The sequence below is a fragment of the Haemorhous mexicanus genome, chromosome 29 (genome assembly GCF_027477595.1).
Source record: "Haemorhous mexicanus isolate bHaeMex1 chromosome 29, bHaeMex1.pri, whole genome shotgun sequence".
Lineage (NCBI taxonomy): Eukaryota > Metazoa > Chordata > Aves > Passeriformes > Fringillidae > Haemorhous > Haemorhous mexicanus.
The window spans coordinates 5595465-5620955 of record NC_082369.1 but is presented as its reverse complement, the minus strand read 5'-3'; the positions used below and the strand labels follow the sequence as shown (position 1 = coordinate 5620955).

Sequence of the window (25491 nt, the reverse complement as noted above, 5' to 3'; positions counted from 1 at the left end):
GCTCCGCTGCCGCTGCTCCTTGGATCCAACCCCGATCAATCCAAGGGCGCCCCGGGCGAGCGGGGAAGGGGCCCCGAGCCCCCCCCGGGCAGCCCCAAGGACACAGCGGAGCCGCGCTCAGCTCTCCAAAGCGGCCGAAGCTTTTATTTCATCTACGTCCAGGGCTGCCAAAGCCTGCGGCCGGTGCCCGGCCGGGTGGGCACAGCGGCCGCTGCCCCCCGACCCCTCCTCGCTCCGGCCCCGGCCAAGCCAAGCGGGAGCTGCCCCGGGGGGGCTGCGGGGGCTGCGGGACCCCCCGGCTGCCGAGGCACGAAGCCAAACCCGGTGCCCCCAATCCTCGCCCAGCGCCACGGGGGGATTTTGGGGAGGGGCTGCGGCACTTCCCGGGGTCGGTCAGCGCGGGGACGGGGTGAGGATGACGAGGGGCGGGGGCTCTGCGGCGCTTTAGCGCATGCAACGGGCGCGTCGAGAAGCGAGAGCTGCGAGGAGCGGGGAGCCAGCCCCGGGTCGGGGCGCAGGCTCCTGGCTGGGCTCACCAAACCCGTCCCCTCCCGCTGCCCCGGTGTCCCCAAGCGCCACCGAGGGCCGCCAGCCCGCGCCGCCGCCACCTCTCCGTCCCCGGGCAGGGGCTGCCCGCAGCTCCCCGCACAGCGCGGGGCTCGGGGGGTGGGGGGAGATCCCCAACCAAACCCGGCGGTGCTGCCGGACCACGCCAAGCGCTCACACGCGTTTGGGGAACCCCGCGGCCACCACGGGCGGGGCTTCTCCGGCTTTTTTGAAGCAGTACACGCCGAAGAGCTTGTACTTCTTGTCGGGGAAGCCGAGGTTGCGCACGCCGGGCTCGGCGCCCCCGCAGCGGGCGCGGGGGTTGACGATGGGGTAGCGGATGCTGCCGTCCTCCAGCCAGCCCGCCTCGCAGCGGTCCAGCAGCTGCAGCTTCCAGGCCGCGTACAGCTGGCCCACCTTGGCCACGGCCGCGCCGTTGTTCTTGCACGCCTGCACGGCCTCCGGGTAGCTGAGCTTGCGGAAGGTTTTCAGGAAATAAACTTTGCCTGGAAAAAAGGGGGATGAAGGGGATGGAGAGTCCTCCATGCTGCGGGGTGGAGCGCGCCCCGAGCAGCCCGCTCTGGAACCCCCCCCGAGGCGTTTTTCGGGGTTGGATGGAAGTCCTGTGGAGTCCCCAAAAGGTTTTGGGGAAGTTTGGAAAGGTTGGGGGGGTATCAGCACTGTGGAGCCCCCAAAAAGTTTTGAGGAAGTTGGAGAAGCTGAGGGGTATCAGCCCTGTGGAGAATCCAGCACGATTTTTGGGAGGTGGGAGAATTGGGGGGTATCAGCCCTGTGGAGCTCCCAAAAGGTTTTGGGGAAGTTGGGGGGTATCAGCCCTGTGGAGCCCCCCACACGATTTTGGGGGCTGGAGGTGATGCAAGCCCTTGGAGCATCCAAAACATTTCCTTAAACAAAAGAGGTTTTCGCGTTAAAAAAGAAAAAAAAAAAAAAAAAGAAAAAAAAAAAAGTATGAAAAAGAAGAGATTATGGTTCAAACCAAGTTGTCAAAAAAAAAAAAAAAAAAAAAAAAAAAAAAAAGAAAAGAGGGTTTGGCTAAGAAAGGTTTTGTATTTAAAAAAAAAAGTTTTGGATTAAAAAGAAATAGGTTTCAGCTAAAAACAAGAGGGTTTGGATTTTTAAAAAAAAAGAGATTTTGGATTTCTAAAAAAAAAGAGGGTTTGGCTAAGAAAGAGGAGATTTTGACTAAAAAAAAAAAATTATTTTTGCTCAAACTCAGTGCTCCAACCCCACCAGCGCTGCATCCCACACCCCTGAAGAGCACGGGCACCCTCCGTGCCTCAGTTTCCCCTCACCGTTGAGGTTGGAGGTGAAGCAGAAGGCGTCGTAGTGCTCGCTCTCCTTGTGCCGGTAGCCGTAGTTGCGGACGCCCACGGGGGTGTCCTTGCGGCCGCACTGCTCGCGGGGCCGGGAGATCGGGTACTGCACGGAGCCGTCCTGCAGCCAGCCCGCGTTGCACCAGTCCATGCCCTCCAGCCAGGCCTGGTGTAACTGGTCGTGCGAGGCCAGGATCCCGTCCTGCTCCAGGCACGCCTGCTGAGCCTCGTGGAAATTCAGCGTGTAGCGCCCCAGGCGCGGGTGGTACGGGAAAATCACCCCTGGAGAGGAGGGGGTGGGGTTGGTTTGGGGTGAGGGGGTGGGAGGGAGGTTTGGGAGGGTGAGGAGGGGGATTCTGGTTGGGGGAATCGCCTGGGAAATCCCGCTCGTGGTCCCTCTGTGAGGAGTTCTGGGAAATCCAGGTTTTGGGATTCCAAGGAATTCCAGAGTCAGGAGATTCTGCTGTGGGGTTTGGGAAAATGTGGGAGAATCATCTGGAAAATCCAGCTCATCGTCACTCTACAAGGAGTTCCGGGAGTTCTGGGTTTTGGGAGTTCAAGGAATCCCAGAGTCAGGAGATTCTGCTCTGGGGTTTGGGAAAATGTGGGAGAACCGTCTGGAAAATCCAGCTCATCGTCACTCTACAAGGAGTTCCGGGAGTTCTGGGTTTTGGGAGTTCCAGGAATCCCAGACTCCAGGAGATTCTGCTGTGGGGTTTGGGAAAATGGGAATTCTGGTTGGGAGAATCGTCTGGAAAATTCTGCTTATCATCCCTGTGCAAGGAGTCCTGGGTTTTGGGAGTTCCGAGACCTCCAGACTCCAGGAGATTCTGCTCTGGGGTTGGGAAAATGTGGGAGAATCATCTGGAAAATCCAGCTCATGGTCACTCTACAAGGAGTTCCGGGAGTTCTGGGTTTTGGGAGTTCAAGGAATCCCAGACTCCAGGAGATTCTGCTGTGGAGTTTGGGAAAATGGGGATTCTGGTTGGGAGAATCATCTGGAAAATCCCGCTCATCATCCCTGTGCAAGGAGTTCCGGGAGTTCTGGGATTTGGGAGTTCCGAGACCTCCAGACTTCGGGAGATTCTGCTCTGGGGTTTGGGAAAATGTGGAAAAATCGCCTGGAAAATCTCACTCATCATCCCTCTGCAAGGAGTTCTGGGAGTTCTGGCTTTTGGGAGTTCCAGGAATCCCAGACTCCAGGAGATTTTGCTGTGGAGTTTGGGAAAATGGGAATTCTGGTTGGGAGAATCGTCTGGAAAATTCTGCTTATCATCCCTGTGCAAGGAGTCCTGGGTTTTGGGAATTCCGAGACCTCCAGACTCCAGGAGATTCTGCTCTGGGGTTTGGGAAAATGTGGGAGAATCGTCTGGAAAATCCAGCTCACGGTCACTCTGCAAGGAGTTCCGAGAGTTCTGGGTTTTGGGAGTTCAAGGAATCCCAGACTCCAGGAGATTCTGCTGTGGAGTTTGGGAAAATGGGAATTCTGGTTGGGAGAATCATCTGGAAAATCCAGCTCATCATCCCTGTGCAAGGAGTTCTGAGAGTTCTGGGATTTGGGAGTTCCAGGAATCCCAGACTCCAGGAGATTCTGCTCTGGGGTTTGGGAAAATGGGAATTCTGGTTGGGAGAATCGTCTGGAAAATCCTGCTCATCATCCCTGTGCAAGGAGTTCTGAGAGTTCTGGGATTTGGGAGTTCCAAGACCTCCAGACTCCAGGAGATTCTGCTCTGGGGTTTGGGAAAATGTGGGAGAATCGTCTGGAAAATCCAGCTCATGGTCACTCTGCAAGGAGTTCCGGGAGTTCTGGGTTTTGGGAGTTCCAGGAATCCCAGACTCCAGGAGATTCTGCTCTGGAGTTTGGGAAAATGGGAATTCTGGTTGGGAGAATCATCTGGAAAATCCTGCTCATCATCCCTGTGCAAGGAGTCCTGGGTTTTGGGAGTTCCGAGACCTCCAGACTTCGGGAGATTCTGCTCTGGGGTTTGGGAAAATGTGGAAAAATCGCCTGGAAAATCTCACTCATCATCCCTCTGCAAGGAGTTCTGGGAGTTCTGGGTTTTGGGAGTTCCAGGAATCCCAGACTCCAGGAGATTCTGCTCTGGGGTTTGGGAAAATGGGAATTCTGGTTGGGAGGATCGCCTGGAAAATCCCGCTCATCATCCCTGTGCAAGGAGTTTGGGGAGTTCTGGGAACCCCAGACTGCAGGAAATTCTCCTCTGGCACTTGGGAGCATCGGCGGTGCCTGCGCGGGGTCCAGCCAAGCCCTGGCACCCCCAAACTGCGCCCTCTGAACCCCTAAAAGATCTTTCACCCCCTCTGCCACCTCCTGAACCCCTAAAGCAGCATTTCCCCCCTTCCACACCCCCACCCCCGGTGCTTTCCGAGCCCTGGCACCCCCAAACTGCGCCATCTGAACCCCTAAAAGATCTTTTTCCCCTCTGCCACCTCCTGAACCCCAAAGCAGCTTTTCCCCTTCCACACCCCTGTCCCCCGATGCTCTCTGAGCCCTCACCACCCCCTGTCTCCGGTGCTTTCTAAGCCCGTGCCACCCCCAAACTGTGCCCTCTGAACCCCTAAAACAGCATTTTTCCCCTCTGCCACCTCCTGAACCCCTAAAGCAGCATTTCCCCCTTCCACACCCCCACCCCCGGTGCTTTCTGAGCCCGAGCCACCCCCAAACTGTGTCCTCTGAACCCCTAAAATAGCATTTTCCCCCTCTGCCACCTCCTGAACCCCTAAAGCAGCATTTCCCCCTTCCACACCCCTGCCCCCGGTGCTTTCCGAGCCCTGGCACCCCCAAACTGCGCCATCTGAACCCCTAAAATAGCATTTTTCCCCTCTGCCACCTCCTGAACCCCAAAGCAGCATTTCCCCCTTCCACACCCCTGTCCCCGATGCTTTCCGAGCCCTCACCCCGCCACCTCTCCGAGCCACCACCCCAAACCCTCCCCGCCACCAAAACCCCATCACAACCCCCCAACCCCTAAAACCCCCGGCAATGCCACCTCGGCAGCCACCCCAAGCCACCTTCGAGGTCCAGTTTGACCACGCCGGTGTCATCCTCGAGCTCGTTGGTCACCTCGCACTCGTAGCGCCCGTAGTCCTGCAGGGTGACGTTGCGGATGATGAGGGACGCGTCGCCCACCCCGTCCTCCTGCAGGGCCGTGCGACCCCGGTAGGGCCCGAAGGCCCGGCGGGCCTTGCCCAGAGCCACGAACACGTCCACGAAGGTCATGGGCTCGGTCACTTTGGTCCACTTGAGGCGGATCTCGGCCGGGTCGTGCGCGGACACGTCGTAGTGGTAGCGGCAGGGCAGGATGATGGTGCCGCCGCGGTGGGTCACCACCTTGCCCGGAGCTGTCTGCACCACCACGGCGCCGCTGTCACCCTCTGCGGGAGGGACACGGGCTCGGGGAGGGACCTGCCACCACCCCGGGGCTGGCACAGGGGAGGGGGGAACGGCCGAGGGGGATGGGAGCGACTTTTGGGTGGAGTTCGCTGCTTTTAGGGGAAAGGAAGGGTGGGGGTGTGGGGTCACATTCTGGGGGGAATTCCTCTCTTTTGGGGGCAAAGCAGGGTGGGGGTGTGGGGTCACATTTTTGGGGGAATTCCTCTCTTTTGGGGGCAAAGCAGGATGGAGATGTGAGGTCACATTCTGGGGGGAATTCCTCTCTTTTAGGGACAAGGAAGGGTGGGGGTGTGGGGTCACATTTTTGGGGGAATTCCTCTCTTTTAGGGACAAGGAAGAGTGGGGGTGTGGGGTCACATTTTGGGGGGAATTCCTCTCTTTTAGGGGCAAAGCAGGATGGGAATGTGGGGTCACATTTTGGGTGGAGTTCGCCTCTTTTAGGGACAAGGAAGGATGGGGATATGGGAGCATCTTTTGGGTTGAGTTCCCCTTTTTATGAGGATGTGGGGATGCACTTTGGGGGTAATTCCCTGCTTTTAGGGGCAAAGCAGGATGGGGATGTGGCGTCATACTTTTGGGGGAATTCCTGTCTTTTGGGGGCGAGGACATGGGAAGAATTCCCCGCTTTTAGGATGGGGCTGTGGGGTCACCCTTTGGGTGCAATTCCCCTTTTTTTTGCGAACCCTAAGGAGAGCTCGGGACAACCCCAGGACGGCTCCCACAGGACTGAGGGGACACGGGGGACACATCAGAGCGCCGGCCCTGCTTTGATGGCATCAAACCCAACCCCCCGAAGGCTGCAGGCGCTTTCCCCGATCCCAAACCCGTCCCGACCCCATGGCAGACCCCCACTCACCCATCACATGAACCACCTTCTTCCTGCCGCGGGCGTTGGGCAGCGCCTCGGAGCCCACCAGGGCGGCGAGGAGCAGCAGCGCTGCGGGGCCAGCGGCCCAGGGGCTTTGGGGACGCATCTGGGGGGGCACAGCAGCGCCCTGAGCACCCCCCAAACCCCCCGCCCCTGAGAGGACCCCCCGCTCTGCCCCAGGGGCGCCCTCACCCGCTGCCACCCACCCCGTGCCCAAGCGGGGGTCGGGCGGGGCTGGGTGGGTCGCTGCCCCCCCCGGGAGCCCCCCCAGCCCCGTAGGGACCCCCCCGGTCCCGGCTCTGAGCTCGGCGTGCCCCGGGGCTTCCGGGCGGGATGAAAATCCCCCGGCAGCCGCAGCGGGCCGGATCTCCCGAGTTATTTATGGCACCTCTGGAAACGGAACGGATGGGCACGGAGCGGGCAGCGGTGCCCCCCGAGACCCCCTCGGCAGCGCCCCCTCCCCAAGGACGGCGCGGAGGGGGCGCGGGAGGAGCCTCGCCCTCCTCGGGGGGCTGCGATGCTCTCGGGGTGCCCCAAATGCCAGCTTGGCTTTGGGTCTGCCCCCCCTGGGGGTCCCGGTGCCCCATCGGGGGGCAGGGGGAGGGACAGCCCCTCCGGTGGTCCCGGCGCGGTGTCCGGGGGCAAAGGGAGCGGGGCAGCCACTGTGCGGGGGCTCGGGGTCCGCTCGAGGGGCACAAAAAGCGGCGCAGCCCCCCCGGGGGTCCCGGTGCCCTATCGGGGGGCGGGCGGAGGTGGGCAGCCCTCCCGGTGGTCTCGGTGCCAAGCCCGGGCTGAGGGCGAGCAGGGCAGCCCCGGTGCCCGGTCCGCGGGCAGATGGAGCGGGGCAACCCCCCACCCCCCACGGGGGTCCCGGTGCCCGGTGAGGGCAGGAGGAGTGGGAAACCCCCCCCTGAGCATTCCGGTGGCCGGTGCGGGGGCAGGAGGAGCGGGGCAGCCCCGCGGGGTCCCGGTGCCGGTCGGGGCAGCGGCTGCGGCGGTGGCGGCGCTCCGGGGCCCGGTGCGGTGTTGCAGTGCGGGACACTGCGGCGGCAGCCCCGGGGCTGCGGGACTCCGGTGCCCGGGCGGGGACAGCGCAGCGCGGGGGGGAGCCCCGCTCCTGCCGCCGCCGCCGCCCCGCAGCGAGCGACCCCCGCCCGCCGCGTCCCTCCCGGTCCCGGGGGTCCCGTCCCGGTGCCCCGCGCCCGCCCCGCAGCGAGGGAGCGGCGGCCGCAGCCCCGCACTCACCGTGTGCCCGGTGCCGGCCCGCGGGAGGGGCACGCCGGTGCCGCCGGTACCTCCTCCGGTGCCTCCCCCGGTCCCTCCTCCGGTAGCTCCGCCGGGGCCGCCGCTGCGGCTCCGCGCAGGGGGCGACACCGGGAGCTCGGCCCGGCCCTGCCCCGGTGCCGGCGCTGCGCAGGACCGGCTGCTCGCCAAGGTCACCGGCCCGCCCGGTGCGTCCCGGAGCCCCCGGCACCGCCGGGACCCCCGGGCCGGGCTGCGGGCGGGGAACACGCGGGGCACGAGGAACGGGATCCGGTAAATCCCCGCCGCGGGCACCGCAAGGGCGGTTGTGCCCACCCAGCCCCAGCCCGGGCACCCACCCGGCGGGTGCCACCCCAAAAATCCCGGTACCACCTCCCGCCGTGTGCCCACCCCCCAAAATCCCACACCCAGCCAGCGGGTGCCACCCCCAAATCCCGGTACCACCCTCCGCCGTGTGCCCACCCCCCAAAAACCCCGGTACCACCCCCCAAAATCCCACCCTGAGCCCACCCGCGGGCACCGTGGCACCCGCAGGGACCCCGGCCCAGCCCCGGCCCCCGGCGGTGCTGCGGGGGCAGCCCCGGTGTCCCCGCCGGGCACGGGGGGACCTCGCTGGGCACAGCGGGCACGCGGGCTCGGAGCGAACCTCGGCTCCTTTATTTTGTCACCAACGTCCCCCTGGAGCTGTCACCAGCCCCGAACCCTCCCAGCCCCGAGCCGGGGCACCGGGACGGGACCGGGACCCACCGGGAGGGACCGCGACCCCCGCCAGCCACACAAGGGCGGGGCTGTGACTGCAGCGATGTCCCCGCCGAGCATCCCGAGGTCCCCACAGCTTTTGGGGGACCGGAGCATCCCTGGGGACACCCCTGGGGACACCCCTGGGGACACCCCTGGGGACATCTCTGCTCGGAGCGGGGCGAGAGGCACCGGGCGGGGTGGGGACAGCAGGACCCGGGGTGGGGACGGGCAGCCCCGGCGAGGTGACAGCAGCCCCAGGGTGGTGCCAGCAGTCCCGGGGGACAGGGCAGGACCTGTCACTGGTACTTTTTGGCGCGGGCCAGGCCCGGGCTGGCCGGGGGGAGGAAGAAGGCCGGGGAGCGCAGGCAGCGCAGCGCCAGGAGCTGCGGGCCCAGCGCGTACAGGACGTTGGAGAGCAGAAAACTCCACAGCACCTCCTCGGGGGTCTGGTACGGGAAGGGCGTGCGGGAGTGCAGCGAGGAGCCCAGGTGAGCGAACTGAGCCTGCGGACAGCGGGATGGGCAGGGGGCGTGACAAGGGAGAGACCCCAAAAGGTGAGAATCCCCCTCCCCAAAGGGTGCAAAGCCCCGGCCCTAAAAGGTGCAGCCGCCAGGCTCAAAGAGGGCAAAAAAGGTGCGGAACTCCGACCCTAAAATGGGCAAAAAAACCCGGCCCTGAAGGGTGGAGACCCTTGGACCTCAAAGGTGCAAAATCCCGGTCACAAAGTGGGGAAATTCCGGCCCGAAAAGGTGCAAAGCCCCAACCTCAGAGGGGTTTGTGGCTCCAGCCCATCCCACCTACAGCCCTGCCTCTCTCTCCGTCCTATTTCTGTCCCACTAATCCCGGGCTCTGTCCAAATCCACCGAGGCCGAGGCAATTATCAGCCAGCCAAGCTGCTCCACTTGCAGCTGTGACTCTGCCCCCCAAATCCCGGGATTTTGGGGCTGCCTGGTTTGGGATTTCCCCCCCAAATCCCGGGATTTTGGGGCTGCCTGGTTTGGGATTTCCCCCCCAAATCCCGGGATTTTGGGGTTGCCTGGTTTGGAATTTCTCCCCCAAATCCCGGGATTTTGGGGCTGCCTGGTTTGGGATTTTCCCCCCAAATCCCAAGATTGCAGGACCACCCTGTTCTGGATTTTCCCCCCAAATCCCGGGATTTCAGGACCACCCTTTTTGGGATTTTTCCCCCAAATCCCGGGATTTCAGGACCACCCTTTTTGGGATTTTTCCCCCAAATCCTGGGATTCCAGGGCCACCCAGTTTGGGATTTTTCCCTCCAAATCCCGGGATTTCAGGGCCACACTTTTCGGGATTTTCCCCCCAAATCCCGGGATTTCAGGACCACCCAGTTTGGGATTTTTCTCCCCCAAATCCCGGGATTCCAGGACCCCTCTTTTCGGGATTTTTCCCCCAAATCCCGGGATTTTGGGGCCGCCCACCTGCGCCACGGCGCCGGCGAACACCAGGCTCCAGTCGGGCAGCCAGGAGCAGCCGGGCAGGGCCAGCCCGTAGATGGCGAGCAGGAGGAAGGGCAGCAGGTAGAACAGGTAGATCAGCATCTGAGGGACACCCAGACCGTCACCTCTGGTGGCTCTGGTGGCACCTGGAGGGGGGGTCCGGTCCTTCCCGTGCTGTCCCCCCCCTCACCTGCACTTTGGGGTAGCCCACGGGGTCGCGCAGGTAGGGCTCGTGCAGGTAGGTGTAGTCAAAGCAGGAATCGGCCGGGCAGTCCAGGACCACCTGGGGGGGCACAGGTGGGCGAGGGCAGGGGACCCCCGAGATCCTTCCCGGGACCCCCGAGATCCTCCGGGACCCCCAAACTCTCCCCAGAACCTCTGAGACCCTCCAGGACCACTCCAAGCCACTCCAAGAGCTCCCTGAGCCCCTCCAGGACGACCCAAGAACCCTCAGGACCACCTTGAGACCCCCCAGGACCCCCAAAATCCCCACCAAGAGCCCTCCGAGCCCCTTCCAGGACCACCCCGAGCCCCCCAGGACCACCCTGAGCCCCTTCAAAACCCCCCAAAACCCGTCAGGACCATCCTGAGACCCCCCAGGACCCCCAAAATCCCCGCCAAGAGCCCTTTGAGCCCCTTCCAGGACCACCCTGAGCCCCTCCAGGACTATCCCGAGCCCCCCAGGACCACCCTGAGCCCCTTCCAGGACCACCCTGAGCCCCTCAGGACCCCCCAAGACCCCTCAGGACCATCTTGAGACCCCCAGGACCCCCAAAATCCCCGCCAAGAGCCCTCCGAGCCCCTTCCAGGACCACCCTGATCCCCTCCAGGACCCCCCAAGACCCCCCAGGACCACCCTGAGCCCCTCCAGGACCCCCCCAAGCCCTCACCATCCCCCTGAAGAAGGTGAAGGCTGCGGTGAGGATGAGGATGAGGATGAGGAGCAGGTCCTGGGGCCGCCGGTAGAGGGGTTTGCGCTGCTCCTCTGCAATCTGCGAGAGGAAATTGGGGATTTTTGGGGTCCGCAGCCCCCGGTGCAGCCCTGAGGGAGCAGCAGCCGCCCCAAATCGCCCCAAATCGCCCCAAAATCCCCCCCGTTCCCTGCTCACCTTCTCGGGGCTGAGGCTCGGCAGCGCCCGGGGCTGCTGGAAGAGCCGGCGGCCGGCCCAGGTGAGGAGGAGGAGGTAGGGCAGGTTGAGGAGGAAGGACGGGCTCAGCTCGTGGCTGTATTTCCCTGCGGGAGAGAGCGCGGGGGTGGGCACGGAGCCTTCCTCCCGCTCCTCCTCCTCCTCCCGGGGGGATGGGGGGGTCGGGCCCGGCCCCAGCCCCCTCCCCACGGCCGTACCGATCAGGTTGCCCAGCAGGAAAACCACGGCGCTCATCAGCAGCGAGCCCAGCCAGAAGAGACCCAGCCCCCGGTAGCTCTTCCTGCGGGGATAGCGGGAGACCCCTCCTCAAAATTCGGGATTTTATATCCCCCTTTCCCCTGGATCACCTCCGAGCCCCCTCCTCAAAATTCGGGATTTTCCATCCCCCTTCCCCCTGGATCAACCCCAAGCCCCCTCCTCAAAATTCAGGATTTTCCACCCCCCCTTCCCCCGGGATCATCCCCGAGCCCCCTCCTCAAAATTCGGGATTTTTTATCCCCCCCTTCCCCTGGATCACCTCCGAGCCCCCTCCTCAAAATTCCAGATTTTACACCCCCCCTTTCCCACGGGATCACCCCCGAGCCCCCTCCTCAAAATTCGGGATTTTTTATCCCCCCCTTCCCCAGGGATCACCTCCAAGCCCCCTCCTCAAAATTCGGGATTTTCCATCCCCCTTCCCCCTGGATCAACCCCAAGCCCCCTCCTCAAAATTCAGGATTTTCCACCCCCCCTTCCCCCGGGATCATCCCCGAGCCCCCTCCTCAAAATTCGGGATTTTTTATCCCCCCCTTCCCCTGGATCACCTCCGAGCCCCCTCCTCAAAATTCCAGATTTTACACCCCCCCTTTCCCACGGGATCACCCCCGAGCCCCCTCCTCAAAATTCGGGATTTTTTATCCCCCCCTTCCCCAGGGATCACCTCCGAGCCCTCTCCTCAAAATTCGGGATTTTCCACGCCCCTTTCCCCCGGGATCACTTCTGAGCCCCCTCCTCAAAATTCGGGATTTTGTATCCCCCCCTTCCCCTGGATCACCCCCGAGCCCCCTCCTCAAAAATCGGGATTTTACACCCCCCTTCCCCTGGATCACCCCCGAGCCCCCTCCTCAAACTTATTCGAGATTTTCCACCCCCCCTTCCCCAGGGATCACCTCCGAGCCCCCTCCTCAAAATTCGGCATTTTCCAACCGTCCCCGAGATCACCCCCGAGCCCCCTCCTCAAAATTCGGGACTTTATATCCTCCCCTTCCCCAGGGATCACCTCCGAGCCCTCTCCTCAAAATTCGGGATTTTCCCGCCCCCTGAACCCCCTCCTCGGGAATTTCGGGGTTCTCGCCCCCTCCTCAGGAATTTTGGGATTCTCCAGCCCCCTCCTCGGGAATTTCGGGTTCTCGCCCCCTCCTCAGGAATTTGGGGGTTCTCCCCCCGTTGCCCCCCGCCCACCTGAGCCCCGCGGCGCCGGCCATGGCCAGGTACAGCCCGTAGTGCACGGTGCCGTCCCAGTAGCAGGTGAGGAGCCCGTGAGCCGTGCGCAGGTGGGGATCGCCCTGCGGGGACACCGGGAGGGGACCCGGGTCACACCGGGGGTGGCGACACCGGGCGGGGACAGGGGTCACATCGGGAGGGGACACCGGGTCACACCGTGGGGGTTACACCGGCCGTGGGGACACCGGGAGGGGACACCCGGTCACACCGGCGGAGGGGACACCCAGAGGGTCCCACCGGGGCTCCGGGGGTGCCGGAGCCGCGGGTGGGGTGTGCGGGGTGTGCGGGGCAGGGCCGGCACCTCCCGCAGGTAGAGCTCGGTGAAGCCCGAGATGATCCCGTCCTCCTCCAGCGCGATCAGCAAATCCACGGCCGACACGAAGGAGAACACCACGAGCACTGCGGGGAGCAGGGGGGCTCCGTGCGGGGTCCCCCAAACCCCAAATCCCACATTCCTGCTCCCTGCGGGGTCCCCAAACCCCAAATCCCACATTCCTGCTCCCTGCGGGGTCCCCAAAACCCCAAATCCCACATTCCTGCTCCCTGCGGGGTCCCCCAAACCCCAAATCCCACATTCCTGCTCTCTGTGGGGTCCCCCAAACTCGAATCCCACATCCCTGCTCTCTGCGGAATCCCAAAAATCCCAAATCCCACATTCCTGCTCCCTGCGGGGTCCCCCAAAACCCCAAATCCCACATTCCTGCTCCCTGCAGGGTCCCCCAAAACCCCAAATCCCACATTCCTGCTCCCTGCGGGGTCCCCAAAACCCCAAATCCCACATTCCTGCTCCCTGCGGGGTCCCCCAAAATCCCAAATCCCACATTCCTGCTCCCTGCGGGGTCCCCCAAAATCCCAAACCCCACATTCCTGCTCCCTGCGGGGTCCCCCAAACTCGAATCCCACATTCCTGCTCCCTGCGGGGTCCCCAAAACCCCAAATCCCACATTCCTGCTCCTTGCAGCGTCTCCCAAACTCGAATCCCACATTCCTGCTCCCTGCGGGGTCCCCCAAATCCCACATTCCTGCTCTGAGCAGGTCCTGCAGCTCCCCCTGGATCCCAAATCCCAGATCCCAAATCCCTGCCCCGTGCGAGTCCCACAGATTCCCCCCAAATCCCAACCCCCTGCCCCACGTGGGTCCCACCGTTCCCCCCAAATCCCAACCCCAGACCCCAAATCCCCCCCGGCTCTCACCGCAGAACAGGGGGTTCTGGACGAGGCCGATGCCGCCGCTGAGGATGAGGAGGGAGACGAGGCCGAGGAGCAGCAGGACCGCGGCCAGGGCCGGCGCCGGGGGGCTGCCGTGGGATCGGGGCCGCTGCAGCACCGGCACGACCCCCAGCCCACCCCCACCCCAGCAAACACTGCCGATCCCGCTGAGCTTTGGGATTGGGATCAGACCCCGCAGCCCAGCACGGGGAGGGGGGAATCTGGATCTGGGAATGATCCCGGGGGGGAAATCCCAAAGGGGGCAAACCCCAGGGACTGAATCCCAAAGGGGGCAAATCCCTGGGGATGAATCCCAAAAGGGGGAAAATCCCAGGGAGTGAATCCCAAAAGGGCGAAAATCCCAAGGGCTGAATGCCAAAGGGGGCAAATCCCAGGGGGAGAATCCCAAAAGGGGAAAATCCCAGGGGGTGAATCCCAAAAGGGGGCAAATCCCAAAAGGGGGAAAATCTCAGGGGGAGAATCCCAAAAGGGGCAAATCCCAGGGGGGTGAATCCCAAAAGAGGGCAAATCCCAGGGGGGTGAATCCCAAAAAAAGAATGGGATCTCAACATGGATTGGGAATCGGAAAATCCCAAAGGAAGGGTGGTTGGGACATCCCAGCAGGGACTGGGATGGATAAAATCCCCAAAAGAAGGGTGGGTGTGATCCCAACAGGGGCTGGGATGGATAAAATCCCAAAAGAAGGGTGGGTGCGATTCCAGCAGGGACTGGGATGGATAAAATCCCAAAAGAAGGGTGGGTGCGACCCCAACAGGGATTGGGAATGGATAAAATCCCAAAAGAAGGGTGGGTGTGATCCCAGCAGGGACTGGGAATGGGAATGGGGCCGGAGCAGCCCCACGGGGGTCGCCCTGTCCCCCTTCAGGCTGTGTGGAAAAGCCCCAAAGGAGACCCGAACCCCGGTTTGTGCCCCGGCAGCGAGGGGAGCCCGAGGCGCTGGGATCGCCGGGAGCCGCTCCCGCAGCCCCGGATCGGGAATTGCGGGCGGGCAAAGCGAAAGCGGCGCCCGGTGACAGCGGTGACAGCGGCGGGGACACGTCAGCGACAGCGGGGACACCCCGGGAGGGGCAGGGAGGGGGGTCCAGGCCGGGATCACCCGAATTCCCGGGATTTGGACTCTCCGGGAGAGGCTCCGAGGGGATTGAAAGCCAGCGGGTAAAACCCCACCTGCAGCCGCCTTCCCATGGGAACACCGGGACCGAGGCGCCTGATCCCGACCGGATCCTCTGATCCAGGATGGACCCAGCCCCTGGCCCGGACTGGATTCCCAGATCCAGGAGAGACCCCAACCCCCCTCCCCCGGGCAGGACCCCGGTCCCCGTTCCCTTTTTCTATTCCCCCTTCCCCATTCCCGGGGTCTCTCCCGGTCCCAACTCCCCATTCTCGGGGTCTCTCCCCGTTCCCCATTCCCGGGGGTCCCTCCCCCTCCCCACTCCCCGTTCCCCATTCCCGGGGTCTCTCCCCATTCCCGGGGGTCTCTCCCCATTCCCGGGGGTCTCTCCCTGTCCCCACTCCCCGTTCCCCTTGCCGGGGTCTCTCCCCACTCCCCGTTCCCCATTCCCGGGGGTCTCTCCCTGTCCCCACTCCCCATTCCCGGGGTCTCTCCCCATTCCCGGGGGTCTCTCCCGGTCCCCACTCCCCGTTCCCGGTGTCTCTCCCCGTTCCCCATTCCCGGGGGTCTCTCCCGGTCCCAGGGGTGTCTCCCTGTCCCCATTCCCCGTTCCCGGTGTCTCTCCCCGTTCCCCAGTCCCGGGGTCTCTCCCGTTCCCCGTTCCCCATTCCCGGGGTCTCTCCCGTTCCCCGTTCCCCATTCCCGGGGTCTCTCCCCATTCCCCGTTCCCCATTCCCGGGGTCTCTCCCGTTCCCCGTTCCCCATTCCCGGGGTCTCTCCCCGTTCCCCATTCCCGGGGTCTCTCCCCATTCCCCGTTCCCCATTCCCGGGGTCTCTCCCCATTCCCCGTTCCCCATTCCCGGGGTCTCTCCCCATTCCCCGTTCCCCATTCCCGGGGTCTCTCCCGTTCCCCGTTCCCCATTCCCGGGGTCTCTCCCCGTTCCCCATTCCCGGGGTCTCTCTCCATTCCCCGTTCCCCATTCCCGGGGTCTCTCCCGTTCCCCGTTCCCCATTACCAGGGTCTCTCCCGTTCCCCATTCCCCATTCCCGGGGTCTCTCCCGTTCCCCATTCCCGGGGGTCCCCCCGCTCCCCACTCACTCCAGGGAGGTGACAGCGCTGACACCGAAGGCCACCGGGAGGGCGAGCAGGGGGGCGGCCAGGGCGGCCGTGCCCGCCGGGAGCTGCATCCCGGCCCCGCCGCCAGCACCGGGCCCGCGGACTTCGGCCCCGGGACCGGCCCGGGCAGCGCCCTTAAAGCCACAGAGCCGCCGCACGGAGGCACCGGGACAGCGGGGGACAGACGGACGGACGGACGGACAGGGGCACAGGGGAGGGACAGGGGGAGCCGGGAAGGGAGGAAAGGAGTCCTGGGAATGAGGAAGGATGGAGAGGGGGGAAGGACTGGGATCGGGAATGGGATCGGGAATGGGATCCGAGAATGGGATCGGGAATGGGATCTGAGAATGGGATCCGAGAATGGGATCCGAGAATGGGATCGGGAATGGGATCCGAGAATGGGATCTGGGACTGGCATCAGGAATGGAATCAGGAACGGAATTCAGGACTGGGATCAGGCATGGGGTCCAGGACTGGGATCTGGAATGGGATCTGGGACTGGGATCAGGAATGGGATCCAGGACTGGGATCTGGGATCAGGACTGGGATCTGGGACTGGGATCAGGCATGGGATCCAGGGAGGGACTGGGATCAGGACTGGGATCAGGAATAGGACCTGGGACTGGGATCCAGGGAGGGACTGGGATCAGGAATGGAATCAGGAATGGAATCCAGGACTGGGATCAGGCATGGGATCCAGGATCAGGACTGGGATCCAGGGAGGGACTGGGATCAGGAATAGGACCTGGGACTGGGATCAGGAATGGGATCTGGGACTGGGATCAGGAATGGGATCTGGGGAAGGACTGGGATCTGAGACTGGGATCAGGAATGGGATCCAGGACATCAGGAATGGGATCCGGGACTGGAATCCAGGGAGGGACTGGGATCTGAGATTGGGATCTGGGATCCAGGGAAGGACAGAGGTCCTGGGAGGAAGGACGGGGGGTCACGGAGGGGATCCCGGGGCTCCAGGCTCGCAGATTTTGGATTTTCCCTGGATAACCCCCCCTCCCACCTCCCCTGGAATGGTTTTAATTAAAAGCCAAGCCCTCGACTCTGTAATTAATAAAATTAGCAGAGAACCACATCAAGTATCCCAAAAAAGGAACCAAATCCAGCTTTTTTTTCCCCCCTGAAAATCCTTGGAAAAGCCAGTTCCAGCCTCCCACCCTAGAAAAAAAAATCCCTCTCTTCCCAAAAAATTCCAAGGATTAAACCTAAGGAACAAACAAGTTTGATTTTATTTACAGACACTGTGAAGAAAATTTGTATTTCCAGAGGTTTTTTTTTTTTCCTTCCCATTTTTAGGACAACAAAATCCAACTGGATTTTTCCCAAGCGTGGTGCTGGAATTTTGTTGGATTTTTCCAAAGCTTGGCTTTGGAATTTTGGGTCTCCATCATCCCAAAGCACAGGAGGTGTTGGCAAAATCCCTGGGAAGGGAATAAATCCCCCCCTGGATCCATCAAATCCTGGAATTCCCAACAGATCCAGGCCAGATCTGCCCATCCAGAGGCAAAACTGGAGGCACTGGTTCCCCAAATTCCCCAAAATCTCTTGGATTTGGGATTCCAAGATAAAAATCAAGGAATGAAATCCCCCCCACAATTCCTGGAGCAGCACAAGATCTGCCATTCCCAAAAATCCCAAACCCCTCGGAATTGGAGTCCCTTGGGGAATTTTTGGGGCTGCTCCAAACCCTCCCCGTGTCCCCAAAAAAAGCTGGGAAAGCTTTTCCATGGGGGAAGGAGGAGCTGTGATTCCCAAAAAAAGCCAGATAATAGCAGGAGAAAAGAGATGGATAATGAAGTTTGGGATGAGAATTCCCAGGAAATCTGTTGGGAAAAGCCCTCCTCAGTAGTAAGGTCGCCGTGGGTTGTTCTGTAGGGAGAAAAAAAAAAAAAAACAATGGAAAAATCATCAGGATTGGGGATTTTATCCCAAAAATCATCATCTGGACTCTCAGGGAAAAGCCACTGGAATGTGACATTTTCCAGGGTTTTTTTCCTCAAAATTAAAGGCAGCTTTTGGCTGGAAAGGGAAAATCCAAGCTTGGTTTTGTTCCCTGGAAAATGGTCATTCCAAAGGAATCGTGGGATTCGTGGAGAGGCTTCCCTTGGCAGGGGTTTAACTGGGATAAAGCTGGGAATAAAATTGGGATTTGAATGGGAAAATAAACGGGAAGGAGAATTCTGCAGCCAGGGAATTCCAGGAGGACGATTTGGTTCAGGATGAGGAGAGGAATTCCACCCCAGAGGAACTTCCCAGCTGCCAGCATTCCCAGAGCTGCACCGGAGGTTCCAGGGATTTGTCCCCGTGCCCGCCTGGCTTTGGGACACTCCCATTCCAGGGATCCATCCCTGCCCCACTCCTGGGACTCCTCCTCATCAGGGGCTCATTGCCATTCCCACCTCCACTCAATCCATCCCATCCCAATTCCCATGATCCCAATTCTCCCCTAGCAGTGGGAGCCATACACCAGCATTAACCCCATCCCATTCCCACTATCCCAATCCCATTCCCGTTATCCCAATCCCGTTATCCTGTGACCCCATACCAGGGGGTTGGGCCGGAAGCGGTAGCCAGCATTGATCCTATCCTGATCCCATTCCTGTTATCCCAATCCCAATCCCGTGATCCCAATCCCAATCCCGTACCAGGGGGTTGGGCCGGAAGTGGTAGGCCAGCACGGATCCCAATCCCATTCCCATTATCCCAATCCCAATCCCATTCCCGTGATCCCAATCCCGTGATCCCGTACCAGGGGGTTGGGCCGGAAGCGGTAGGCCAGCACAGATCCCAATCCCATTCCCGTTATCCCAATCCCAATCCTATTATCCCAATCCCATTCCCGTTATCCCGTGATCCCAATCCCAATCCCGTACCAGGGGGTTGGGCCGGAAGTGGTAGGCCAGCACAGACCCCAATCCCATTCCCGTTATCCCAATCCCATTCCCGTTATCCCATTCCCGTGATCCCGTACCAGGGGGTTGGGCCGGAAGCGGTAGGCCAGCACAGACCCCAATCCCATTCCCGTTATCCCAATCCCAATCCCAAGATCCCAATCCCGTGATCCCGTACCAGGGGGTTGGGCCGGAAGCGGTAGGCCAGCACAGACCCAATCCCAATCCCATTCCCGTGATCCCAATCCCGTGATCCCGTACCAGGGGGTTGGGCCGGAAGCGGTAGGCCAGCACAGACCCCAATCCCAATCCCGTTATCCCAATCCCAATCCCGTACCAGGGGGTTGGGCCGGAAGCGGTAGGCCAGCACAGACCCCAATCCCATTCCCATTATCCCAATCCCAATCCCAATCCCAATCCCAATCCCGTACCAGGGGGTTGGGCCGGAAGCGGTAGGTCAGCACAGACCCCAATCCCAATCCCTTTATCCCAATCCCAATCCCGTACCAGGGGGTTGGGCCGGAAGCGGTAGGCCAGCACAGACCCCAATCCCATTCCCGTTATCCCAATCCCAATCCCATTATCCCAATCCCATTCCCGTTATCCCGTGATCCCAATCCCAATCCCGTACCAGGGGGTTGGGCCGGAAGTGGTAGGCCAGCACAGACCCCAATCCCATTCCCGTGATCCCAATCCCATTCCCGTTATCCCGTTATCCCAATCCCGTACCAGGGGGTTGGGCCGGAAGCGGTAGGCCAGCACAGACCCCAATCCCATTCCCGTTATCCCAATCCCATTCCCGTGATCCCGTGATCCCGTACCAGGGGGTTGGGCCGGAAGCAGTAGGCCAGCACAGACCCCAATCCCAATCCCGTTATCCCGTTATCCCGTTATCCCGTGATCCCAATCCCGTGATCCCGTACCAGGGGGTTGGGCCGGAAGCAGTAGGCCAGCACAGACCCCAATCCCAATCCTGTGATCCCGTGATCCCGTGATCCCAATCCCAATCCCGTACCAGGGGGTTGGGCCGGAAGCGGTAGGCCAGCACAGACCCCAATCCCGTTATCCCAATCCCAATCCCGTACCAGGGGGTTGGGCCGAAAGCGGTAGGCCAGCACAGACCCCAATCCCAATCCCATTCCCGTTATCCCAATCCCAATCCCGTACCAGGGGGTTGGGCCGAAAGCGGTAGGCCAGCACAGACCCCAATCCCAATCCCATTCCCGTTATCCCAATCCCAATCCCGTACCAGGGGGTTGGGCCGGAAGCGGTAGGCCAGCACAGACCCCAATCCCATTCCCGTTATCCCGTGATCCCGTACCAGGGGGTTGGGCCGGAAGCGGTAGGCCAGCACAGACCCCAATCCCAATCCCATTATCCCAATCCCATTCCCGTTATCCCAATCCCGTACCAGGGGGTTGGGCCGGAAGCGGTAGGCCAGCACAGACCCCAATCCCAATCCCATTATCCCAATCCCAATCCCGTACCAGGGGGTTGGGCCGGAAGCGGTAGGCCAGCACAGACCCCAATCCCAATCCCATTCCCGTTATCCCAATCCCGTACCAGGGGGTTGGGCCGGAAGCGGTAGGCCAGCACAGACCCCAATCCCAATCCCATTCCCATTATCCCAATCCCAATCCCATTCCCGTTATCCCGTTATCCCAATCCCGTACCAGGGGGTTGGGCCGGAAGCGGTAGGCCAGCATCATGCGCTTGCGGAAGGCCTCGTACTCGTCGTCCTCCTTGGTCAGCTCCGCCGGGCGCTCGATCCCGAAGCCCGCCCCGTCCGTGGTGGTGGTGCCCCTGCGGAGAGCCGGGAAGGGCGCGCTCAGACAGCCCCGCCCCGGGAATTCCCACGGGAATCCTGCCCTCGGCACCCCCCTGGATCTCCTTCCCAGATCTGAGGGCTTGGCGCTGGATGGAAGCAGGGATTGGTTTCCTATCCCAAATCCCCAGGGTTTGGATGGAAGCAGGGATTGGTTTCCTTTCCCAAATCCCTGGGGTTTGGATGGAAGCAGGGATTGGTTTCCTTTCCCAAATTTCCTGAGAATTTGGATGGAAGCAGGGATTGGTTTCCTATCCCAAATCCCTGGGGTTTGGATGGAAGCAGGGATTGGTTTCCTATCCCAAATCCTTGGGGTTTGGATGGAAGCAGGGATTGGTTTCCTATCCCAAATCCCTGGAAATTTGGATGGAAGCAGGGATTGGTTTCCTATCCCAAATCCCTGGAAATCTGGATGGAAGCAGGGATTGGTTTCATTTCCCAAATTTCCTGAGAATTTGGATGGAAGCAGAGATTGGTTTCCTATCCCAAATCCCTGGGAATCTGGATGGAAGCAGGGATTGGTTTCATTTCCCAAATCCCTGGGGTTTGGATGGAAGCAGGGATTGGTTTCCTTTCCCAAATCCCTGGGAATCTGGATGGAAGCAGGGATTGGTTTCATTTCCCAAATCCTTGGGGTTTGGATGGAAGCATGGATTGGTTTCCTATCCCAAACTCCTGAGAATTTGGATGGAAGCAGGGATTGGTTTGGTGCTGGATGGAAGCAGGGATTGGTTCCCTATCCCAAACTCCTGGGAATTTGGATGGAAGCAGGGATTGGTTTCATTTCCAAATCCCTGGAAATTTGGATGGAAGCAGGGATTGGTTTCCTATCCCAAATTCCTGGGAATCTGGATGGAAGCAGGGATTGGTTTCATTTCCCAAATCCCTGGGAATCTGGATGGAAGCAGGGATTGGTTTCCTATCCCAAATTCCTGGGAGTTTGATGGAAGCAGGGATTGGTTTCCTTTCCCAAATCCTTGAGGTTTGGATGGAAGCAGGGATTGGTTTCGTTTCCCAAATCCCTGGGAATTTGGATGGAAGCAGGGATTGGTTTCATTTCCCAAATCCCGGGGAATTTGGATGGAAGCAGGGATTGGTTTCCTTTCCCAAATTTCCTGAGAATTTGGATGGAAGCAGGGATTGGTTTCATTTCCCAAATCCCTGGGGTTTGGATGGAAGCAGGGATTGGTTTCATTTCCCAAATCCTTGGGAATTTGGATGGAAGCAGGGATTGGTTTCATTTCCCAAATCCTTGGGAATTTGGATGGAAGCAGGGATTGGTTTCATTTCCCAAATCCCTGGGAATTTGGATGGAAGCAGGGATTGGTTTCCTTTCCCAAATTCTTGGGGTTTGGATGGAAGCAGGGATTGGTTTCATTTCCCAAATCCCCAGGGTTTGGATGGAAGCAGGGATTGGTTTCATTTCCCAAATCCCCAGGGTTTGGATGGAAGCAGGGATTGGTTTCATTTCCCAAATCCCCAGGGTTTGGATGGAAGCAGGGATTGGTTTCATTTCCCAAATCCCCAGGGTTTGGATGGAAGCAGGGATTGGTTTCCTTTCCCAAATCCCCAGGGTTTGGATGGAAGCAGGGATTGGTTTCCTTTCCCAAATCCCCAGGGTTTGGATGGAAGCAGGGACTGGTTTCCTATCCCAAATCTCTGGGAATTTGGATGGAAGCAGGGATTGGTTTCCTATCCCAAATTTCCTGAGAATTTGGATGGAAGCAGGGATTGGTTTCCTTTCCCAAATCCCTGGGGTTTGGATGGAAGCAGGGATTGGTTTCCTATCCCAAATCCCCAGGGTTTGGATGGAAGCAGGGATTGGTTTCCTTTCCCAAATCCTTGGGGTTTGGATGGAAGCAGGGATTGGTTTCATTTCCCAAATCCCAGGGAATTTGGATGGAAGCAGGGATTGGTTTCCTATCCCAAATCTTTGGAAATTTGGATGGAAGCAGGGATTGGTTTCCTATCCCAAATTCCTGGGAATCTGGATGGAAGCAGGGATTGGTTTCATTTCCCAAATCCCTGGAAATTTGGATGGAAGCAGGGATTGGTTTCCTATCCCAAATCCCTGGAAATTTGGATGGAAGCAGGGATTGGTTTCCTATCCCAAATTCCCTGGGGTTTGGATGGAAGCAGGGATTGGTTTCCTATCCCAAATCCCTGGGAATTTGGATGGAAGCAGGGATTGGTTTCATTTCCCAAATCCTTGGGAATTTGGATGGAAGCAGGGATTGGTTTCCTATCCCAAATTCCTGAGAATTTGGATGGAAGCAGGGATTGGTTTGGTGCTGGATGGAAGCAGGGATTGGTTCCCTATCCCAAACTCCTGGGAATTTGGATGGAAGCAGGGATTGGTTTCATTTCCAAATCCCTGGAAATTTGGATGGAAGCAGGGATTGGTTTCCTATCCCAAATCCCGGGGAATTTGGATGGAAGCAGGGATTGGTTTCATTTCCCAAATTTCCTGAGAATTTGGATGGAAGCAGGGATTGGTTTCCTATCCCAAATCCCTGGGGTTTGGATGGAAGCAGGGATTGGTTTCCTATCCCAAATCCTTGGGGTTTGGATGGAAGCAGGGATTGGTTTCATTTCATTTCCCAAATCCCTGGGGTTTAGATGGAAGCAGGGATTGGTTTCCTATCCCAAATCCCTGGGGTTTGGATGGAAGCAGGGATTGGTTTCCTATCCCAAATCCCCAAGGGTTTGGATGGAAGCAGGGATTGGTTTCATTTCCCAAATCCTTGGGGATTGGATGGAAGCAGGGATTGGTTTCCTATCCCAAATCCCTGGGGTTTGGATGGAAGCAGGGATTGGTTTCATTTCCCAAATCCTTGGGAATTTGGATGGAAGCAGGGATTGGTTTCCTATCCCAAATCCCCTGGGAATTTGGATGGAAGCTGATCCACCTAAAAAACCCCTCTGGAATACCCAAAGTGGGATCTGATCCCAACATTTCTGGCCATGGAATGAAACCAAGACTCGTAGGATCACACAAAGCTCTGATCCTGGCTGGAATATTCTCCCCTGGATGTGCTTCCCACTGTTTTTTTTTTTTTTTAATATTTCCATGACTTTATGATTCCAAGGACAGCAAATATTCCCAGGAATTTCTGATTCTAAGGATTTATTCCTGGGAGAGTGGAGGTGCAGACAGGAATCCTCAGAGCTGCAGTTCCCTATGGAAATTTGGGTCAAAAATTCAGGATTTGAGGGCTCAGACAATTCCAGCTACAGCCACAAATCCAGAAGAAAAATGCTCCCCAAAAGATCAGGAATTTTTTTCCCGGGCTGAATTTTCCACGCTCAGGTGAGAAATCCCAGCTGGGCTGCGATTCCAGCAGGAATTCCAGCAGGAAAAAGGAAGGAATAATCCACAGGAACACTCACTTGCTGACAGGGTTTTTAATTCCCTGCCCATCGGATCCCAATCCCTCTCCTTCCTTCCATCCCATTTTCATCAGCATTTGGTATCCGATGTTTTCCACCGTCAGCTTGAATTCCTTGTACTCGGAATAATCCGGCTCCCGGCCCTCCTGCAGTGGGAAAAACCAGGAAAAAGCAGGAAAAAAGGGGATTTTTTACTCCATGGATCACAGGAAAAGCAGCTTCACCCACCCCCAAACTGGGATTTTGGGAAAGAACTGCCAGGATTCCCCGGGATTCCAACAACAGCTCTGGAATTCTAAAATGTTCCCTGGATCCAGCCTCAGATCCGGTTCTTTCCCAAGGTTGAATCCCAGGGAATGTCAGGAAAACAGGGATGAGGCAGCTTCCAGGAATTCCAGAGTTTGGGAAGGACTGGAAGGTGCTGGAGTTGCACCATTCCCAAAATTCCCATTTTTTCCCAGCCTGGTACTCACTGACCCCAAAGAGGAACCGAGTGGGAGGTTTGTCTGGAATTCCAGAAAAATCCCAAATTGTGGAATTCCAGAGTGGAAAGGGACCTTAAAGCCCATCCAGTCCCATGGGCAGGGACACTTCCCATGATCCCAGGATGCTCCCAACATTCCTTGGACATTTCCAGGGATGAAGCAGCCACGGATCCTTTGGGAATTCCACCCCATTCCCTCCCGGGCAAGGAATTTTTCCCAAATATTGCTCCATTTCCATGCTAACGGTGGGAATCTGATCCCTGTTTTTCCATGCAGGAATGGAGCAAGGAGAGCTGGAGGAATTCCCAGCTGTGGGATGAGACTGGAGCATTCCCAGAATCCCAGGAATCCTCACCTTGAGGGCCTTGAAGGTCTCCATGAACTTTTCCAGCTCGTCGGGCGGGAGGAAATCCCCGATGAAATGTTTCCCTCGGCCCATCTGGGTCAGCTGCTCCGCCCACTCTGGAAAAGCAGGACAACACCCAGGTCATGGAAAATCCCTTGGGATTCCTGGAGCATCCCAGGGAGGCGTGAGATCCCCAGGCTGAGAAATCATGGAGAATCCCTCGGGATTTGTGCAGCATGCCGGGGATTTCAGGGGAGTTCTGGAGCACGGAACATCCCAGGAATGCACGAGAACCCCACTCTGGAAAACCATGGAGAGAACCACGCCCATGGAAAATCCCTTGGGATTTCAGGGGCATTTGGATTCCAGGATTCTGGAGCACAAAACCTCCCAGGAATGCACAGCGAGATCCCTGAAAACCCACGGAGCATCCCTTGGGATTTGTGGAGCATCCCAGGAGGGATGGAACCTGCAGCTCTCAATCCAGCAGGACAGGGATGGAATTCCCCCTCTGGAATTCCCAGTCCCACCCACCCTGGGTCTTGTCCATCTCCCCAAGGATACAATTCCTCCTCTGGAACAGTTCAGGATGGAATTCCCCCTCCGGAATGCCGATCCCACCCCGGGTCTTGTCCATCTCCATGAGGCACAGGCAGTGCTCCCAGGTGCCCAGGATAGGGATGGAATTCCCTCTGGAATTCCCAGACCCATCCACCTCTGGTCTTGTCCATCTCCCTAGGGATGGAATTCCCATCTGGAATTCCCAGTCCCACCCACCCAGGTGCTCCCAGGGATGGAATTCCCCTCTGGAATTCCCAACCCCACCCACCT

General features: G+C 59.4%; 3 protein-coding genes across 6 annotated transcripts in view; all 3 read right to left on the bottom strand.

Annotated features, from left to right (window-relative positions):
- Positions 1–117: 117 nt before the first annotated feature.
- HAPLN4 (hyaluronan and proteoglycan link protein 4) lies at positions 118–7810 on the bottom strand. The gene is made up of 5 exons (XM_059869737.1): positions 7406–7810; positions 6149–6266; positions 4911–5273; positions 1860–2162; positions 118–1052 (listed from the first exon to the last, which is right to left on the bottom strand). Exons 2-5 carry the CDS (start codon positions 6264–6266, stop codon positions 721–723), a joined length of 1116 nt encoding a protein of 371 aa, XP_059725720.1. The 5' UTR covers positions 7406–7810; the 3' UTR covers positions 118–720.
- Positions 7811–8324: 514 nt separating this feature from the next.
- On the bottom strand, positions 8325–15842 carry TM6SF2 (transmembrane 6 superfamily member 2). 2 transcript variants are annotated; one of them, XM_059869735.1, is made up of 10 exons: positions 15691–15842; positions 13445–13548; positions 12553–12650; positions 12210–12313; positions 10967–11049; positions 10731–10855; positions 10512–10613; positions 9812–9904; positions 9604–9723; positions 8325–8667 (listed from the first exon to the last, which is right to left on the bottom strand). In XM_059869735.1, exons 1-10 carry the CDS (start codon positions 15777–15779, stop codon positions 8461–8463), a joined length of 1125 nt encoding a protein of 374 aa, XP_059725718.1. In that variant the 5' UTR covers positions 15780–15842; the 3' UTR covers positions 8325–8460. The 2 variants fall into 2 exon arrangements, with proteins under 2 accessions (XP_059725718.1, XP_059725719.1); XM_059869736.1 differs by lacking the exon at positions 13445–13548 and having other exon boundaries at positions 15691–15818.
- Positions 15843–16933: 1091 nt separating this feature from the next.
- Positions 16934–25491, bottom strand: part of SUGP1 (SURP and G-patch domain containing 1) — a 28768-nt gene continuing 20210 nt past the window's right edge. For all 3 annotated transcript variants that reach the window (XM_059869722.1, XM_059869723.1, XM_059869724.1), the window contains exons 11-14: positions 24670–24776; positions 23830–23975; positions 20288–20417; positions 16934–17592 (exon numbers count right to left, since the gene is read on the bottom strand). In XM_059869722.1, coding sequence (XP_059725705.1) covers positions 17566–17592; positions 20288–20417; positions 23830–23975; positions 24670–24776 — 410 coding nt within the window. In that variant the 3' untranslated portion in view covers positions 16934–17565. The remainder of the gene's footprint in view (positions 17593–20287; positions 20418–23829; positions 23976–24669; positions 24777–25491) is intronic.

Coding starts and splice junctions, on each gene's coding strand:
- HAPLN4 (XM_059869737.1), bottom strand. CDS start 6,266: ATGCGTCCCCAAAGCCCCTGGGCCGCTGGCCCCGCAGCGCTGCTGCTC. Junction 5,274..6,148: donor GAAGGTGGTTCATGTGATGG/GTGAGTGGGGGT, acceptor TCCCTCCCGCAG/AGGGTGACAGCGGCGCCGTG. Junction 1,053..1,859: donor CTTCACCTCCAACCTCAACG/GTGAGGGGAAAC, acceptor CCTTTTTTCCAG/GCAAAGTTTATTTCCTGAAA.
- TM6SF2 (XM_059869735.1), bottom strand. CDS start 15,779: ATGCAGCTCCCGGCGGGCACGGCCGCCCTGGCCGCCCCCCTGCTCGCC. Junction 12,314..12,552: donor CCGAGCTCTACCTGCGGGAG/GTGCCGGCCCTG, acceptor GTGTCCCCGCAG/GGCGATCCCCACCTGCGCAC. Junction 10,614..10,730: donor CGAGCCTCAGCCCCGAGAAG/GTGAGCAGGGAA, acceptor TTCCTCTCGCAG/ATTGCAGAGGAGCAGCGCAA.